This window comes from Dipodomys merriami, unplaced genomic scaffold (genome assembly GCF_024711535.1).
Source record: "Dipodomys merriami isolate MVZ:Mamm:240054 unplaced genomic scaffold, mDipMer1.0.p SCAF_142, whole genome shotgun sequence".
Lineage (NCBI taxonomy): Eukaryota > Metazoa > Chordata > Mammalia > Rodentia > Heteromyidae > Dipodomys > Dipodomys merriami.
In genome coordinates this window covers 926,481-945,638 of record NW_027202738.1, presented here as the reverse complement: position 1 = coordinate 945,638, position 19,158 = coordinate 926,481, and the positions used below count along the sequence as shown (strand labels likewise).

Below are 19,158 nucleotides of genomic sequence, written 5' to 3'. Positions count from 1 at the left end.
AAAAAAAAGGGGTAGAGGAGCTAGATCTGGTTTTGCCCATGAGTTGGAGTCCTGTCTCCAGCCACGGTCAGGGGTGTATGAGTGCTTCATGTCTCACACACAATCCACGCTTCCACACGTGTCCCTGCCCCCCGGAAAGCTGTGTGTGTTGGCGTGATTATCATATGGGTGGAACAGTATGCACATCTTGATTTTCGTGCACCAGTTCATGTGCACGTCAGACTTGGGTAGAGGTAGCTTGTGGGCCCAGGTGGAAAAGTGTGGAATAAAAGGAAAAGAGGTACTGGAGTGCACGCCAGGATGGGAGGGTTCTGCCAGACAGACCCACATGCAAGGTACAGCGCTTCACAATAGCATGGAGCCTTTTTTTCCTTAACATGTTGGTTCCAGGCCCAGAACTTTAAGCCATCCACACGTATTAGAGCCGCGTGAATGTACAGTAGCAGGTGCACATTCGGTTTTCAGACGTGGGATTGCAGCACCAGTGTGGGGTGATCTGGGTCCCCTTTCAGTCATTCAGAGTTCCTCTGATTCCTGTACTAGTGTGTGTGTGTGTATAAATTGAAATCAAAATCTCTTGTGTATATGTATGCGTGTGCCAGTCCTGGGGCTTGAACTTAGGACCTGGGCACTGTCCCTTAGCCTTTTTGCTTAAGGCTGGTGCTCTACCACTTAAGCTATACATTCACTTTGGACTTTCGGTGCTTAGTTGGAGACAAGAGGCTCATGGACTTTCCTGCACAGGCTGGCTTTGAACTAGGATCCTTAGATCTCAGCCTCCTAAGTAGGATTACAGGCATTAGCCACCAGCAGTCAGGGAGCTAGAAGTCAAGGCCCAGGCGCTGTCCCTGAACTCTTGTTCAAGGCTAGTACTCTACCACTTTGAGCCACAGCTTCACTTCCAGTTTTCTGGTAGTTTCCGGTGTCCTGCCCAGGCTGACTTTGAACCATGATTCTTTAGATGTCAGCCTCCTGAGTAGGTAGAATGATAGACATGAGCCACTGGCGCCTGGCTCGAGTTCCTTTTTATTGACCTATGATTTGCCTTTCTGTGTTTTCTTCCACAAAAAGAAAACAGTGGTGTCAAGTGTACTCTGTGACAGAAAGCTCTGAATTCGAAAGCTGCCTCTCCTGGTTTCAGAAAGAGATGCGTGGCTATTGAAGAATTTCACAAAAACCCATTCCATGACGGCCTCTCTGTTGGAAGCTGGGGCCCATCCGTGCAGAACACACAGCCTTCCCCCTGTGATCCCACTGTGTGCGCACCTCTGGGCTTCAAGGAACGTGCGAGGCTCTGGTGTCAAGTCCCAGGACTGCCAAAAAAGAAGTCTGAGCTCAGCACGGGTGGCTCACGCCTATCATCCTCCTGTAAGCTGAGATCTGAGGATCATGGCTTGGAGCCAGCCCAGGCAGCAAAGTCTGTTGAGACTCTTATTGCCAATGAACCGCCGGAAAACCAGAAGTGGCGCTGTGGCTCAAAGAGGTAGAGAGCTAGCCTTGAGTGAAAAAGCACAGGGACAGCACCCAGACCCCAAGTTCAAACCCCATGACTGACAAAATAAAAAGTACGGAAGGAAGAAACAGCCGGGTGCGTGGGGCTCATGCCTATAATCCAATCTAATCAAGAGGCTGAGGTCTGGGGATCCAAGTTCAAAGTCAGCCTGGGCAGGAAAGTCCAGGAGACTCTTCTGATTAATCAGCCAAAAAGTTCAGAAGTGGAGCTGTGGCTCAAGTAGTAGAGCACCAGCTTGGAGAGGTAGAAGTCCTTGAGTTCAAGTCCTGGAATGAGCACAAAACCAAAATCAAACAGAAAAGGAACTAGCCTTGAGCAATGTTTACCCATAAGCTTATGCGTAGATGAAAACATGCCCCAGGTGCTCTCCGTCCATCTGTGAATACTACAACCCTGTCTGTGAATTGCCTTCTACCCAGACTGCACCTCGGCTCATCGAAGTCCAAACCGGTCCACCTGTTCAAATGCGCTCTCTCCCAAACCAGCGTAAAACCGGATATCCGGGAGAGCCAGGGAGGCAGGAGGCCGGGGGGGGGGGGGGGGGCAGTAAGGGCTAACAAATATAAATACCAGCTCCAACTGGGGAGACAGAGGTTGTAAAAATTAATGAGAATAATTGTTGTGAATTCTTGCTTTTGAAAAAAAGAAAAGCCTCATGAGAGCCCCTCACCCCCCCCAAAAAAAATCTTAATTATGTCTCTCTATTAGAGGTTCATTTCCTGGCCCTCACCAGAAAGCTCATACCTCATAAATATGAGATCCATTCACAATAATTTAGGCAGGAGGTAAATGCCTTTGGATGGAAACTTGGCTAATAGAAGGGCGCGTGCGTGCGTGCGTCGCTGGCTTGCTCACTCGCTGGCATACACAGACATTGTTGTCAGAGCAGGAAAGCGAATTCTCACGTGATCGCTTTTAGCACCTAAATATTTCTCCGGGATAGCTCTGGGAGCTGTTGACAACTGTATTGAAAACTTTACAAAAACGTGTTTCACGGAGTGAATGTTGTCGCCAGGGGAAGAGTCGAGTTTTTAAATATCTTTTTTTTTTTTTTTTTTTCCCCAAGCTGTCAGCCATCTGGGGAAATAACGCTCCAATCCAGCTTGGAATTTCAAGCTGGACTGAGAAAAGACGTCTAGCCAGTGGGAACGATTTTATATCAGAGGGAAAGAAAAGTGTGGAACCACGTACCTACCTCTCTCTACCTTTTTCTACCCAGGCACACATAGCAAAGACATTCCCATGGTAGATACTGAGGGCTTTGACCCTTCCCGCCTCCCCCCTCCAAAAATAAAGCATTGGTGGCCTAGATTCTAGTAAATTCTCCTGGATGTTGAATCCCAGGCATATTTAATTCCCTCACACTGCTCATTTATCCCAAGCAAAATGCTAGACAAATAGTCCTGGAAGGAACATCTCAATGGGGGAAAGATCCAACAAAACCACAAAGACTAACATGGGTAGTTTTTCTTTCTTTTCTTTTTTTTTTTTTTCCAACCACAGTAATAAGAATTTATTTGAAACCTCAACTGCTCCCCATTCTAAAATAGCCCAGGAGTGACACGGAGCGGGCAAGAGTCTTCTAGAATCTTACAATTTTTTGGACACGGGGATTCTGGGAGTGAACGGACATTGAGTAAGCGACCAGTGGCCGCCATCATCCCCGCCAGAAATGCAGTGTTCATTCTAGACCAGGCCGTGTATTATATATTACTATATATTTTTCAAAGATGAGTGGCTGGGTCATAAATACCCCATTTTCACAGACAGGGAAGCTAAATTAAGTCTTTTTTTTTTTTTTTTTTTACCATTAGTCTGGATCTGAGAAAGAGAGGCTCTGAATCTGAGCAGTTAGACTCACAACCCTGGTACCCAGGTGATAGAGACTAAGAAAGAACTCGGCTAGTTTTCACTCATGAAGTCACGGGTTTCAACACCCCGGCCAGGTGGGCCAATAAAGCAAGGAGACCGGCTCCACAAATCACACGCGACCTCAGCTCGCTTATTTAAATCACACATCATATATCCAGGCCGGTGATGTCTGTCCAGGGCCCTTGAACTTGACTGGAAAAGTGTAACTGCCTGGGTACTCACATGGCTTACTCTACTCCATCTAGGGCAGAATGTTGCCCCATGGAAGTGGCTATTTTCCATATCCAGGATTGGTCCAGCCATGAATCAAGATGCATCAGTACGCATCATCCATCATTTAAAATGGGAAACCCTTTTGGACAACTACTTGAAAGATAATTTTGAAAAGAGTAAAAAAGTAAGGTTTTTTTTTTTTTTAAATTGTGGTGGTGGTTGTTTTGTGTGTAGCTGGCTGGACTGATTTCTTTTATCTGCGGCTCAGCTGGGCTTCCTGGCCAACTAATGAAGCAAAAACTACCACAATTCCCTCCGGTGAACATTTTGTGGTCCCCCGATAAACATCCACGCTCAGAGAGATGGACGCATACATTTCTTGATCGTGTATTTCTGGTCACATTTTGATGGAATGTGTTTGGCTTCTCCAAGGAGCAGGCAGCCTTCACGGCTGAAGTTCTCTCAGTAAATACATTGCAAAATAAGTTTTTAAAATTAGAATTTGGGCTGGGCACTGATGACTCATGCCTGTCATCCTAGCTACTCGGGAGGCTGAGCTCTGAGGATTGCAGTTCGAAGCCAGCCTGGGCAGGAAAGTCACTATGAGACTCTGATCTCCAATGAACCACTCAAAAATCGGAAGTGACACTGTGGCTCAAAGTGGTAGGAGCATTAGCCTTGGATACTAAGAGCTCAGAGGACAGCACCCCAGCCCTGAGTTCAAGTCCCAGAACCAACCAAAACCAAACAAAAAACAGGATTTGGGGGTGGGAGGGTGGATATGCCTGAGTTTCAGAGATAGTTTTACTGATATGTCCATGAACTTGTACCCTTCAAGAATCCAGGATGAGTCCAGTGCTGGCTGCTCACTTCTCGTCATCCTAGCTATTCAGGAGGCTGAGGTCTGAGGATCACAGTTTGAAGCCAGCCCAGACAGGAAAGTCTGTGAGACTCTTATATCAAAGCAAGCAGCAAAAAGCCAGAAGTGGAGCTGTGGCTCAAGTGGTAGGGCACTAGCCTTGAGCAATAAAGGCTCAGGAACAGTGTCTGGTCCTGAGTCCAAGCCCTACCACCAGCATTTGAAAGAGAGAGCAAATACAAGGTATAGTTCAGTGGTGTATGCTTAGCATGTTTAAGAACCCAAATACAATCCCCAGCTTCCCCCACCATAAGTAAATGATGTATTGTGCACAACAGAAATTGTATGTTACATATGAAAATTAAATTTCAACAAAGCTATAAAGACAGAGCATGCCACAGACTACCAAGAAGTGCAGGTCTTGAACACATAAAACTTAGACCAGCCCCTTCCTTGCCAGGATCGAAACACTCAGTTTTGGGGGGGCGGGGGCTGTTATTTTCATTCATTCGTCCTTCCTGTCCTTTCTCCATGAACCTGAACTTTTCCTTGGAAGAATTTTTAGAAGAGAAAAAGGCCTGGTTTATTCTGGGCCCCAGTGGCAGGTCTGGGCGCTTTAAGCACCGACATGCGGCTGCGGCCTGGTGGGTATTTTCTGGGGTGATACCACCTCCACAGAGATAAACATGGGTTTTGGTTTTTGTTTTTTGCAGCAGTCCTGGGAGGGACAGACTTCCAGGACTGACACTCCCACGGACATGAAATCCCTCTGCAACTCTCAGGACACTGAACCCCACTGGGGGAGCCCAGGGTGGGCGTTGAGGAGAGGAGAAGAAAGTGGAAATCCAGAAAAGGCTCCCTTCCCCTTTAAATGAGCAATGGCGCTGGGGGAGGAACGGGGTGGGGTGTTCCTGGGGAGGAAAGGAAGCTTCTCCGGAGATCTTGGAAAGAGCCATCCATCAAAGGATCGGCCTGGCCACTGACAACCTGCATTTGGAGATTACCCACGAGGGGCCCTTGGTGGAGGTGGGGGGTGCTATCTGGGAAAGACCTTCGTGGGGTAACTGGAGATTTTAGGGAGCTACCCCTCCTCTGGGCTCTCCCTGCCTGGCTGGGGACCAGCAGGACCCAGGTGAAGAAGAGAGGAGGAGAGAGTCCCCCTTCTCCCCACCCCCACCCCCAAGCTGTCCCCAGGTCCTTCCCACGCTGCTGATTGCACAAGGACACACGCCGTACACACGCTTTACCCTCTCATTTTAGCCACCTGCCTAATGGTCCCTGGACATGAATGGAGAGGAGGAGGGGACATTAGCCCAAGCAGAAAAGGTGAGCGCAGGAGGAGAGGGCTTGGCTAGCCAGCTGAGCCAGCGGGAGACAAGTTCAGTGACACTGAGTGTGTGTGTGCGCGAGCTGCTGTCTGTGAATATAGTTCAAATGTGTGATCCTTAGATGAAAGCTGTATCCCTGGCCAGCATGCTGGGGTAGCCGGTAGGGCGGGGGATGGGTTCAAATCACCGCTGTCTCCCCCCCCCCCACCTTAAGCCAGAAACAACTTTGGAAAAACCAGAAAATTCATAGGAACCAGCAGGTGGCCCCACGTGCTGGCCCCCTGGTGCCTCAGTTTACCTTGTGGTTCTGGTAAGATGTCACGGCGATGAACGCTGTCTCCGGGAAGACGTGGGTGCAGAAGGCCGTGTTTTTCGAACCAAATCCATTGTTTTCGTCTGCTTTCACGATATGTAATCGGGGCTGGTATTTGTGCATGGAATTTAGAATAATCTAAAAATAATAATCATAGAGAAAAGGAGGTCAGAAGGAGGAAAAAAACTCAAAACTCCCTTTGTTGTTTCCAGATACATCCCTGCCCCAACCCCCACCCCTCCCCCCACCCCTGCCCTGAGCCTCGTTAAAAAGCCTCTAAAAAACACTTTTCCACCCCCCCCTCCTGTTGTGAAAAGGGGCCAGCAATTTCCTCGAAAAGAAACATTTCAAAAATGACGATTTCCAACTTAAAGAAAAACACAAAAACCAAGGTACGATTCCAGAAATCTACCCAAGCCACACACAGGGCAGTAAATCAAAATTCTTAATAAAGTTTGTTTAATAAATTAACTCGGCACAGGGCATTCCCCGCCCAGCACGGGAGCAGAACAGGAAGAAGTATCTGGAGAGCTCCAGACAGCAGTTTTGGAATGAGAGAGAGAGAGAGAGAGAGAGAGAAGGAACAAGTTCACATACATACAGACCAATTCCACCGCGCCCCACCAAAAAAAAAAAAAACCCTACAAGGAAAAGAATACTACAAGGAAAGGACATTTGCAAACGGAATTAAAATCGCTGGCTCCCTGAACAACACCTTGTGCTAAGGCTTGGCGGGGTGAGGGTGGACAGACATAAGTCTTGGCCCGTTGTTAACTGGAGCCACTGGAGAGGGGTGGATATTGGGGTGTGGGGGTAGGGGTTGCCTTCTGGCCTCTTACCAACCCTGGATAGGAAGCCTCCCCCCTCTCCCCACCCCGTCAGAGCAGGGGCTGGGCTGTCTGTCCACGGGGCAGTTTCTAAGCCCCACTTCGGCCATGTTGATGGCAGAATCCACCATCGACAATTATCTACTGGTGTGCCATGGCCGAATCTGCCATAGAAGAAATGGAAAGGTCTATCTGCTTCTTGGGGTGTTTCCTGGGGGTAGGGGGGGAGGCAAGCAGGGTCTCAGCTCTGCTACCATGACAACAATGAGGAGGAGCCATTCTGGGCTGCCTATGTTTCCTGGAGCCAGAACTTTTTTTTACAGGTGAGCACCTCGGTCTCAAGACCTTAATCCAGGTTTGTGGTTTCCACGGCACCTGAGTCTTGTTACCGCCGCTTGCTGATAGGTACCTTCCCATCCCGCGTCGCTGCATTTAAAGGTTCCCCACCCCCTGCCCCAAATCTGGCTGGCTTATAACCCAGCAACGAAAACCCAAGCAGCAGAGATCATCTCGATGTCTCTGATTATTTGCGTTGATGACCAGGGCATGGCCACCCCCCCCCAAAGCAATCTCAGAGAGGGAGGGGTGCAAACCCGTGTCTCTGCCCCCCCCCACACACACCCCGGCCTGCCTCGGACTCTAATCTCAGGCCCAGACCCCGGCTGCCTTCCCGGCCGATAGCCACGCCGGGAGGGCTGGCGACAGTGAGACGCTGCCCGGCCCCCGCCGGCCTCCCCAGCCTCGGACGCCCCGGCCATCCTCCCGGCTTAGCCAAATTGCTTTGACGGCTGGGGACAGCATGGGGACGCGAGCGGAGGGCGATCTAGTGACTCCTAATTTCATTAGGGAGGTCATGGATTCGCGTTGGAGGTACGGCATCTCACTCTGGGTCTCCTGGGCTGCTCAGGAAGACCTAAAATGCATCAGCGCACCCCAAAATCGGTGGCAGAGCTCTGCACCCCCCTCCAAAGAGGTAAGGTAGGAGCTGCTGTGGATCCCCAGATGGAGAGTCCACCCTGCTACCACTCGGGGTCAACTCCTGGGCTACCACAGGAATTTCACCCACTTTACCCTCTTTCCTCTCAGGGACTTAAATCTAACTTTTGGGGCAGAGACAGGTATACACCCAAGCCTGGTAAGCCAATGCCTAAGAACAAAAACAAACACACAAAAGACACCCGAAATCATTTTTGCAAAAGTTAGAAACTGAGCAAGAAGGACAAGGTTTGTGGTCACTAGAAATCTTTCAGCGCCTCCCTTAGGTCCTTAGGGGAGGGGGGGGCAGCGATCAGGTTCCCCCCAGACCTAGAGCAGCGGGGAGCTCTCTCCCTGGATGGAGGGTCCCGCTGTAGTCCTCCATTCCAGATCCCAGCAGTGAGTTCAGAACTGAGCCCCTGCTGCCCCTCCCACCCCCGCCCCCAGGGCTTTTCTCACTCCGACTCCAGTCCCACCCAAACTGGAGACCTGGTGCCTGCGTCTCTCTGGAGAGTCCAGCGGGTGGGACACAAAGAATCAGGGAGACAGCCTCAAGTCCCAACTCCCCTGCACCACTTCCTTTAACAAAGGAGGCCCTGCATTCCGGGCTTGGACCTGCCCGTTAGAAACGCCAGAAACGGACCTGAAGAGTCTGAATGCGAAAGTCAGGGGCTGATCAATTCTAATAAATTCTAATTGCAACCAAGAGATTTGGAGAGGGTCCTCCCCCCCCCCCCCAGAGAGAAGGGAGAGGGAGGAGGAGAAGGAGAACACAGAGGAGAAGAAGAGGAGGAGGAGGAGGAGGACCTCTGTTCTTTGTTTTCCTTTGAGGCAGAGGGGAGATACCCAACTGAGAACCCACTAATTGCCACACCGTGCCTGGGGTTGGGGTGCCGCACACCCATATCCTGAAGACCGATTTAGGGGGAATCACCAGACCCTTCTCTTAGAGCTACTCTGGATCCCAGGTTTTGCACCCAGTCGGTGTGTGCTGTGGGAATGGCGGGAGAGAGAAAGCTGGGGGTGGGGTGGGGGTGATTGGTTGCAGATCAGCACACGAAGGATCAAACTAAAAAGGGCCGCGGGTGCCAGGGTCCCCTCTGTGGGTTCTGGCAGGGGTCTGTGCCCACCGCCCTCTTAGCCCTGCCTGCCACAGCCGGACCTGGATGGGAAGCGGGAAGGTAAAGTAGACGAAACTCCCTCCACTCGGCATGCTGAAGACTGGCTGTGCAGCTCCCACAATCCCCAGGAAAGGCAGAACGGCGGCGGGAATGCGTGGCTCGATATATCCCTACGCCATGAAAATCCAGGGTCCCCGTTCTCCAGCCGCCCGGACAGACAGACTCCAAGTTAGACCACCACAAGGAAGACTACAAAGGCTGTAGTTTGTAAGGAGGAGGGTGATGGAGGGAGAAGTGGGAAGAGAAGGAAGCTAGGGGAGGAGTAAAGCAAATGAGAGGGGACGAAAGGAGATTAGTATAAGGAGAAGAAGAAAAAAGGGAAGGGGTGGGGGAAGGAAGGAAGAAACCCAGGGGAGAAAAAAATGGAGGAAAGAAATCAGAAAAGGCCTGCAGTGGGGAAGGGCAGTCCGGATGCCTGCCGTACCACTGGTGCCACTGGTACTCACATGTCCAAATGGGTCCAGGTGGTTGTTAGTGAGCTTGAGTTTCTGGAAGGAGACCAATTGCCGCATCCAGTGGGCACCGGTGGCCGGAGAGTCCGGATGGACGTAGAGACGGCCGGGCATGGCGGGCTCAGCCTTGCCAGTCACAGACCTATGCCAAGGACAGGTGTGAGCAGGGCTAAGAGGAGACTGGCGAGGATCTGGAGGCAGCCTGAGCCGCCTCCTTTGTTTACCATCCTGGCTGAGCCAGTGCCCAGGCAAGCTAGCTGCTTCTAGTCTGTTTGTCCCCTAGTACCCTGCCTCCCCTCCTCTCCAGCAGCCCCTTACTGTCCACACGCCACCCGAGTCTGAATGTGCAAAAGAACTAAAAATCCTAAACTCCTTAAATGTTTTCAAAGGGAGACTTCTCTTCCGACCTCCTTTCCATCCACAGGATTGGTTTGGCAGTTGTAGAAACAATAGACCCTAGAAATGAGCCTCCCCTGTCCTGCCTTCTTAACTCAAATGCCATGAGGCCAATTTTGAGATTTCATTTAAAAAAGAAAAAAAAGGGCATGCTCAAAGCAGGTAACTCGTAAAAATAACTGTAAATGGGTTTATGCCTCTAGAAATATGTCCAGCACTTGGTAACAATACCCTTTTTTAAAAATATAAATGCACACAACTCATGGATATAGCAATAAGGTTGGACTGTCTCAAGTCTCTGTTTTCTGGTCTATAAAATGGGGATGGTTGCGATCTGGTCCCCATCCCGGAGGGGTCAGAGGGACGCAGCAGGATTGGCAGGCACAAATCTCTGGCACATAATGGGCCTTCAAATACTTTGGGTTTGGGTTCAATCACCGGAGGATGAAGCAGGAGGGAGCCTCGTATCCCCGTGCACGACTCAACTCCGCACCTACCATTTATTGTCTGCAAACTTGTATCTGTGGTCATCCGCAGGCACTATGTCCATGAGAAGGATGTATTTGGTTTTGGGGTTAAGGCCGGTCACCTTCACTTTATAACTGGGGAACATTCTCCTAGGGGAGAAGATGAGGAGAGGCAGAAATGAATGCCGGCTCTGAAAAGCATCTTCATACATTTGCACCGGGAAAAGGAACACACACACACACACACACAAACCAATTCTCTGAGACATGTACAAAGAAAGATGGTCCCCAGTCCATTCTCTGGATATCCACCCCGGGTTTTCCCTGAAGTTACGGGAGGAGGAAAGCAAAGGGAGGAAGGAGGAAGAAGAGGCCAACGTTGTCGGTGGTATCCCGGAGGAAAATAGAAGCCCGGGGATTGCAGCTCACATTGGCTTGGTTTTCAAGATGTCCTGAAAATCCCCACCCGCCCCCCACTTTGAGCACCTACTCGGTTCTTCTCAGAGCCAGGGCCTACAGTTTCCAGGGAGCATAGCAGAGGCTCCTTGGGTGCAAAGTTGGCACCTTGCTCACTCCAATCAAGTGCTGCTGCCCGTGTCCAGGGACTGCAGCGGGGTGGGTAGACTCGAGGTGGCCGGGCCTCGTGCACGGGCGGGTGGGGGTGGGGGAGGGGAGCGTAGCCTGCCGGCCTGACTTTGGGGATCTCCTAAATGGCAGGGTTTACAGACTGGGTTGTCGACTTGGTTTGGGGGTCTGGGGGAAGGGATTTACTCCTAGATGTCCCGACACTTTCTCCTCCGAGACCCCCTCCCTCCCCATCCACGGCTTCCTTGGAGAACCTGAACATTTTGGCCTTCCATGAAGAAATCACAAATCCATCCAGATTAGGTTTTGGAAAGAGCTTGGGCTTGCCCAGGGATCCAGCTGGCCGCCAGCCGATAGAAAGCTCAGGATGCAGCAACCCTCCAGGCCATCTCATCTCCAGGGCATATTCTGCCTTGTGAAGGATGCACCCCCCAAAAAAGTAAGAATGCCAGACTGACTGGCAAAAAGATCAGCAGCCACAGGAAGGGGTGACTGGAGGCATCATTCCTCCTAGCAGAGGCTCAGAGACTCCCCAGGCCTTTTATAGTTAAATCTCCTCGGCTAAGGCTGGGGGGGGGGCCCACGGCCCGCGAGTTGTTTCTTCCTAGGGGCCGGTGGGAATGAGATGAGGACTTACATCCCCGGGTATAAACAGAACACCACCTTCTAGTTCCACTCAGACTTTGGGGCTGAGTCGGGGGAGGGAGCTGACATTGTTTAATTTGAAATAATAATAAATGTCACTGTTGTCGGTTTATTGCAGAAAGCCTGGGCTGGAGAACGGAGTTTGGAGACGGCTCCGCCCTCTCGGTTCACACGCGCCCGCCGGACCAACCGCCCGACCAACCACCCAGCAACGTGGGCCTCACAGGCTTTGCCTGTTGGCTTTTGGGGGGGGTCTGCAGTCCCTCTGGATGTGGGGGACCAGGACATGCACAGGGAGGCATGTGCCCAAGTCCCCAAGCCTGGACACACACATGCACAGGCTTTGCACACGCATGCACACTCACTGAGATCCCGATCTTCAGGACTCTGCCACCCACTGCCTCCACCCAGCCCTGCTAACTAAAGCTCCTGAGAACCTGGAGGGGAACACCACGGGGGCGGGCTGGCGAGCAGCTTGGCCATGCTGCTGTGTGTTTACCCGAGTCTGTGCTTCGAGCTGGGCTCTAGTTCAGTTTCAAAGGCTTTGCCCGCTTTCCATAAACAACGAGAGAGGTAACTAGCGAATAGATAGATTTGCCTTCTGACTGGGTTTGGCAATTGGGTGAGACCCTGGAATTACTCCTAGGTGGAAGGAGGGTGAGGATGGAGGAGGGCGAAGATCAGCCCCTATCTATGAAACTAAAGCCCTTCTCTACGTCTCCCCCTCTTTCTTCTTCTTTCTCTCATACTGTTAATCCATCCAGAGCGTTGGGCCTGCCTGATATATTTTTGGAGTTGAACAATTTCCTCTATCCTGCTGAGCAAATCCATGAAAGAATTCCCCCTTCAACTCTCTGGAAAGGGCCTAACCATTTTTCTCTCTGTCCGTTCTTGCTCCCTGTCCCCTCTCCTTTCTTCCTGTCTCTTCCCTGAGAGTCCCTCCAGACCACCTCACCTTCCGGCTTTGGTAATAATCATCTCCGTACCCACTTCGTGGAACTTCAGCCAGAGTTCCCTCTCGTGGAGGAACACCTTTATGCCTTCCATGCCCTGCAGAAATGAGAGAAAGAGAAAACTCTGCGTCAAGCTAATCTCCCCACAAAAGTGTTCGTGGCCCCCCCCCATTTCTCTTCCTTCTCTGAGGCTGTGAGTTCAGGGGTTGAAGCCCGGCTGAAGCCATCTGGGCTCTGGAGAAAGCTGGTGCCCACCCGGAACCCTGGTGCAAACTCGGCTTTCCAAATATCCAGTGATGATTTTCCTTTGAGCCTACAGGCCCTCGCTGCCTATGCATGGAAAAACTCATGGAGAGCTTGTACCCGTGGCCAGCCACCCTGCCGTGCCCAGAAGGCCAATTTCAACGGACTTCTGAGTAAATGAAACCTCCTGGATCTAGAAAGCCCCCACCCAGGGTATTTTCAGGTGGGCATCCATCGGGATATCCACTCGCAAAGTATACACCTAGTTCTACGAAGAGAAGACTGTGTATGTTTATTTTCAACCACCGTAGGTGCAAATATCAAACATACATATAATTCAACCACAACGGGTGCGAATGTGAAACATACGTGCAATTTTAACTTTAAAAAATGTTTGATTTGTTCCCCCAGTCCAACACCAAAATTAATTCTCAAGGTCTCTGTGAAATGTCCCTGACGTGTCCCGCATAGTCTCACAATTAAAAGGACCCGGTTTGAAGCCTCTGGGCATTTTTGTTTTCAACCACCCATGCCGAATTTGAACATTTCAGATACAAAGTCTCATTTTGAGACTGGTAACCTCCTAGAACGTGGATTCGCTTGTTATTTTTTTAGAAGGGGGAAAAAAATCTGTGTGCAACAAACTACCAGCGTCTTCCTGCTTCTACAGAGATACAGTACCAAGTTCATGAAACCTGGGAGGGAAAAAAAATTCCAGGAGAATCTCCAAGAAGGGATTTAGCGTTGGGTACGGATTTCTATATCTCTTTTGGATAACTTGCCTGCTTTAATATCCTGGGACTTTCATGTTAAAATTGTCAGGGCTTTGGGGGGAGCCACTTAAAGCATCTGCTGTGCACACCTCTGGGTGCGGGCAATGTCCTCTCCCACCTCTCCCTCCCCTTTCTCCTCCAGCCCACCTTCCAGCCCGGAGAGCCCGGGGCTCCTGGGCTGCTTTAGGCCCAGGCCAGCGTGCTGCCCTCGGCCAGAGTGCAACAGCCAGCCAGAACTACAAGACAAATCGTTGTGCACGGGTCTGAGGCAGCAGAGGAGGCGGGCAGAGGGTGAGGGGTAAGGGAGATCTAAAGAGGGGTCAACTCATCGCTCACGCCAGCCTGAAGCGGCCGCTGACCTAACCCTTAATACGCTTCTCAGCGCCAGTTGTAGGAACGGTGCAGCCCGGAAGGAAATTATCTGGGCCATTGTTAGCTGCCTCGGAAATAGTCGGATAACTGAGATTTCTCCCAAAATTCCACTAGGATTTCAAAGAGGATCCCCTTCTAGAAACAGAATCAGCCACGGCCACATAAAGTGGATTGAAATACGGTGGGAGAGAAAGATGGAAGAGGGGTACGGGTGGGGTGGGTGCCGCCGCGGCCCACCCTCCACGGGAAGAGGACCTCGGGAGAGGGGACGGGCTTCCTTACCTGCTGGGTGAAGGCGGCCTGCGGGGAGGAGGGGGACTTGCTGGGGGCTCCCAGCGCGCTCTCGGGTTTGGAATCACAGGACAGATCCTTCGCGTCGGGCCCTAGGGGTGTGTGTGGCAGGCCAAAGCCCTCTTCTGAGTCAGCCATGGTATCCTCCGGGCCCAGTGCCCGTGTGAGGTTCTGCTCTGAGAGAGAGAAAGAGAGAGAGAGAGAGAGAGAGAGAGAGAGAGAGAGAGAGAGAGAGAGAGAGAGAGAGAGAGAGAGAGAGAGAGAGAGTTGGAGAGTGCATTCCAGAAAAGGGGAGACGTTTGAACCCCCCTCCAGTTACCACCAGCACCTTCAAAGCTGAAGGAGGCTTCTATTATGACTTATTATTATTATTATTATTCAATTCTATTACTACTTATTATTTATTACCTTTGCTCTCCGGCCACAGTCTTCTGCAGAAGCCTGGGAGGAGAGCAGGCCCACCGCTCCCCACAGCTCCCCACCTCTCCCCACCGCTCCCCACCTCTCCCCACCTCTCCCCACCTCTCCCCGGCCAGCAAGCGCAGGCTCTGGGCGATAAGCCAGCCAGGCTGCCCGTCAAATTTGTCTGAACTCCTGGAAGAGTCACTGAAGATAAGGTGGTGGGTATTTTTGGAAGGCACTGGACACAGTACCCAAAAACAAAACAAAAACCCGGTGTCCTTTTGGGAATTTCCCCCCCACCGGAGCTCTTTGTTATTGTCTTGAACTAGACTCCCCAAAAGAGAGGGTTTTTTTTTTTTTCTGTAGTAGGCCGGAGGCCTAGATAACCCGCCTCTTGCAAAACCGAACATGGGAGCGGGCACCCCACCGGAGACCCGGCACCTCGTTCCTTTTCCAGATCAGTAACAGGCCTGACGGGGTGTTTTAAACATCGTTTTAAGACACCCCAACTTTCCCAAGGAGGAATTCACACACACCCCTCCAAAATAAAACCAAACCCAGCACCGGGCAGACTTTAAAAACGAGGTGCAAGAAATGGCTCCCTCCCGCCCCACCACCGTAGGTCACCCTACCCGGCCGGGATTTGTTTTTGGGGGGCGCAGCGATCACAAAGGGAGGGAGCCGGGGTTCGCGGCGCGCTCGGGGGGCCGCGGGCGGAGCCCACCCTGCGCCCCCGGCCCGGTCCCCGGAGCTCCGGGCGGGCGAGGAGACGAAGGAAATGCGGTTTGACAGAACCAGGCCGCGCGCGTCCCGCCGCCGCCGCCGCCGCCTCTCGCCCGGGGAAGGTCGGGGCGCGGGGCGGAGGCTCCGCCGAGCGAGGCCGCGCGTCCGCCCGGCGTGCGCCCGCCCCGGGGCCGCGGGGGGCTCCGCGCTCCGGCCCGGCGCCCCGCGCCCCGCGCCCCGCGCCCGCCCCGGTCGTTACCTCGCCTGGCGGAGCCGCGGCCGCGTCCTAGCCCAGCCGCCGGAGCCCGGGCGGGGGTGCGGGCATGGTCACTCGGGGGCTCCGCTGGTGCACGAACGCGCCTCCGGGCCGCCGCCGCCGCCCGCCCGGCTCGCCCTGCGCCCGGCCCGCGCGCCGCGGGGAGACCGCGGGGGGAACCGCGGGGGGAACCGCGCGGAACCGCGGCGCCCGCGGCGCCCAGAAACCATCTAACCTCCGCGCCCCGCGCCGCCCGGATCCGCGCCTCCCCCGGGGAAGGAAAGTTAGGCGATCAGAGAGAGAGGGGGAGAGAGAGAGAGGGAGGGAGAGGAGAGAGAAGGAGGGAGGGAGAGGGAGAGAGGGAATTATCTGAGTCCTCCCTGAGTGCTGTTTTCGGGGTTAGAGTTCCAGAATTTGAGGTAAGAGTCTCTCCTCTCTCTCTCTCTCTCTCTCTCTCTTCTCTCTCTCTCTCTCTCTTCTCTCTCTCTCTCTCTCCTCCTCTCTCTCTCTCTCTCTCTCTCTCCCTCTCTCCCCCCCCTCTCTCTCTGAAATGCAAGCCAACTCGTTGAGCAGTGATGTTTGGTTGTCTTGATGGCTGCAAAGTACTGAAATTGCCTACCCAACTAGCTCTCCCTCTCTTCTCCCTCTCTCCCTCTCTCTCCCTCTCTCTCCCTCTCTCTCCCTCTCTCTCCCTCTCTCTCCTTCTCTCCTCTCCCTCTCCCTCCTCCCCCCTCCCTCCTCCTCCCTCCCTTCTTCCTCCCGGGCTCCCCCCCCCCTCACCCACCCACCTCCTTCACCTTCTCGTCTCCATTTTTTCCACCCGATTTCTCAAAACACTCTCATCTGCACCAGACTCCTCAAACCCTCCCGGACCTGGCGGTCCTGCCCCAGGCCCCTTCCCACCATCCGCAGCCAGCCAGGGCTGCGAACAAAATCCTGCCCTCAGCATTGCAAGCCCCGGCCGCCTGCTGCTCAGGAGACACGCGATTGGGGGTGTCTCAACCGTGCAGAGAAGAGGGAGCCTGGATGCATGCACAGACAGACAGACAGACAGACAGACAGACACACACACACACACACACACACACACACACACACACACACACACACACACACAGAGAGCAATCTGGCTAGCCCCTGCACTTGCTCGCTCTCCTCTCCAGGGCTGACCTCAGATGCAGACTTGCGTGACCCCACCCGGCCTGCTCTGAGGTAGGATTGGCCTCTGTGACAGCTAGCCCCCCCCAACACACTTTGTTCACCCCCCCACTCTCAAGGAAGAATGGGGTGAAGTCTGAGTGAAGGTGCATTGGGATGGGAACCAGGATCAAGGATGCCAAGAAATCACAGAGTCCCTGCCACCCCTATGCACACGCGTGTACGCGCACACACACACACACACACACACACACACACACACACACACTGCTAAGGCCACCAGAGCATCCTGGCTGACATAGATGTTGCATAGGCTATGTCCAATTTTGTTAAAATAATCAAACAGTCACTGGGGTCCGGCTGGGGTTTCACCTCCTAGCGTTCCTCTTCCTGCCCGAGTTGGTGGGGCGAGTCAAAGCGGTCTGCACTAATGTGTATACAAAGCTAGCAGGTCCGTCCACAGTGGCTGAGTTCAGACTAGGACACTTGGAATAAAGGCTCTTCTGGCACAGAACTATTCTGTTCCCCACTCTTGGGCCCTTTGGTCTCCATCTTTTCTGGGGCCCTGATTTGAGATAAACCCGCCGCAAGCCAAAATCCAGAGAATGAGGGATGGAGGAGGAGAAATACCCCTACCACTCACAACCCAGCCAACAGGGTAGCCCCCCCCTTGGCTGCTGCACCCCCAAATTGCCAGACCAGGCCATCCTTACAAAATTCCCAAGGGGGGGGATTGTCCAGAGTTGGAGATGGGACCCCACGGCGGGAACTGGCGTGGACAACCCCAATGCTCTACCGTCCAGGTAGACCTTGGTTGAGGCTCGTTATTTTACTTTTTAAAAAAAAGAAATGTCTTCAGTCTTCTAAAATGTCAGCTCCCAGGCCTCTGGGCTTGCTAAGGAGAAAAGTTCAGGTGGAAAAGGAAAGAGAGGAGGGGAGGAAAAAAACAACTTGAAGGTTCCAGAACATAGCAGCAAGAGGAGCCTGTATCCTCTCTTCGCTGCTCGAAGCGGGCTATCCAGAAAGACCTCTCCAATCCCTCTACAGTCTCAGAGATTTGCGGATAAAATTAATCCCCATAAATAACCTTGCAGGCCCTTCCCGAGAGAGAAAATCTGGATTTCCCGAACTAACAGCCCAGACAGGATTTCTCCATCCATCCCGGAGTTTGCGTTGTGATGGTACAGGCCCACCAAGCAAAAAAATCAAGATTTTCAAATTTCCTTGGGGTTTGGGGCAGGGATGCAGGGGGGGGGGGAGGGAGAGGTGGGGAATCTGTTCTTGCAGGTGGTACAAGAGGTGAGATTAAATTCTTAAATTCTGAAATTATTCGACAACAACAGCAAACTAGAAGGGAGGGCGGATTTGGCCAGGCCTAGCTAGGGTGGGAATTAAGAGCACTCCCTTCCCCCACCCCACACACACCGATGCTAAGTTTTTAATCCACACATACTTACCTCCAAAAATTCAACCTCTTCTTTCCAGCTCAGAAGCCTGGAGCAACAACAGATGCCCTGAAGCCGACTTGGGGAGCGCAGAGGAAGAGTTTCAAGGAGATTTCTTACACACACACACACACACACACACACACACACACACACACACACACACACACACACACACACACACACACACACACACAATCACCTGCCCCTTTTCAAGGCTAAGCTTTTCTTCCTGGATCTATCAAGAGACATAAGCACCTCCCAGCTCGTCCTTGGTTTGTGGTCTCTGACAAATTAAATATTACTGTTTATTACCAGGCATACCCCAATAAAATAAAGAGGTGACCAGGCAATACGGGTTATCTCACCAGCCCCTGCACCTATAGGACTTAGAGACGTCACAAGTCCCACAACTGGCCCCTGCTTCGTCAGTCAGCCTTTCTCTGTGGGGCAGCGGCCGGAGGGTAACTTCTTTCTGTGTGTCAATCCCACGGTCTGCATAACCAGCAGCCAGTCCGTTCTAAGACACTTCAGCCCCAGAAATAAATAAAGAAATAAACAAAAATCGAGTACTCTGGCTGGAGGGGGTGGGAGGGAAATAGGAGTGGTGAACCTACTATCCAAATACACTAAGATGGATTTGTCTTAGACAGAGGGTCTTGGTGCGGTGAGGTGGAGACCTAACTTCATAGACAAGGAGAGTGAGTGGGCCTGAAGGAATGAAGTTTCTCCTGCAGGAGGCAAGAGATTCTAATTATTGACGAATTAATTTTTTTTTTCCTGAGGAGGAGTTCTTGGCCAAAATGAATACGGAAGCGCCTCTTTAGCGGAGTGCAATAATGCAGTGTCCAATTGCAGATCTGCAAAGAAGTAATTCTGGATTATCTTGGTGAAGAAAAGAGACACCAGATTTCTG

General features: G+C 52.3%; 1 protein-coding gene across 3 annotated transcripts in view; it reads right to left on the bottom strand.

Moving 5' to 3' along the window:
- The window catches only part of Tbx5 (T-box transcription factor 5), a 42,497-nt gene extending 24,143 nt beyond the window's left edge, over window positions 1–18,354 (bottom strand). The window contains exons 1-6 of one of the 3 annotated variants that reach the window (XM_070021424.1): window positions 18,255–18,354; window positions 14,250–14,434; window positions 12,582–12,676; window positions 10,427–10,546; window positions 9,528–9,675; window positions 6,084–6,236 (exon numbers count right to left, since the gene is read on the bottom strand). In XM_070021424.1, the coding sequence (XP_069877525.1) occupies window positions 6,084–6,236; window positions 9,528–9,675; window positions 10,427–10,546; window positions 12,582–12,676; window positions 14,250–14,396 (663 nt within the window). In that variant the 5' untranslated portion in view covers window positions 14,397–14,434; window positions 18,255–18,354. Of the gene's footprint in view, window positions 1–6,083; window positions 6,237–9,527; window positions 9,676–10,426; window positions 10,547–12,581; window positions 12,677–14,249; window positions 14,435–15,642; window positions 16,086–18,254 lie in introns of those variants that run through there. The other 2 variants (XM_070021422.1, XM_070021425.1) reach the window with 2 other exon arrangements.
- Between the last annotated feature and the right edge of the window lie 804 nt (window positions 18,355–19,158).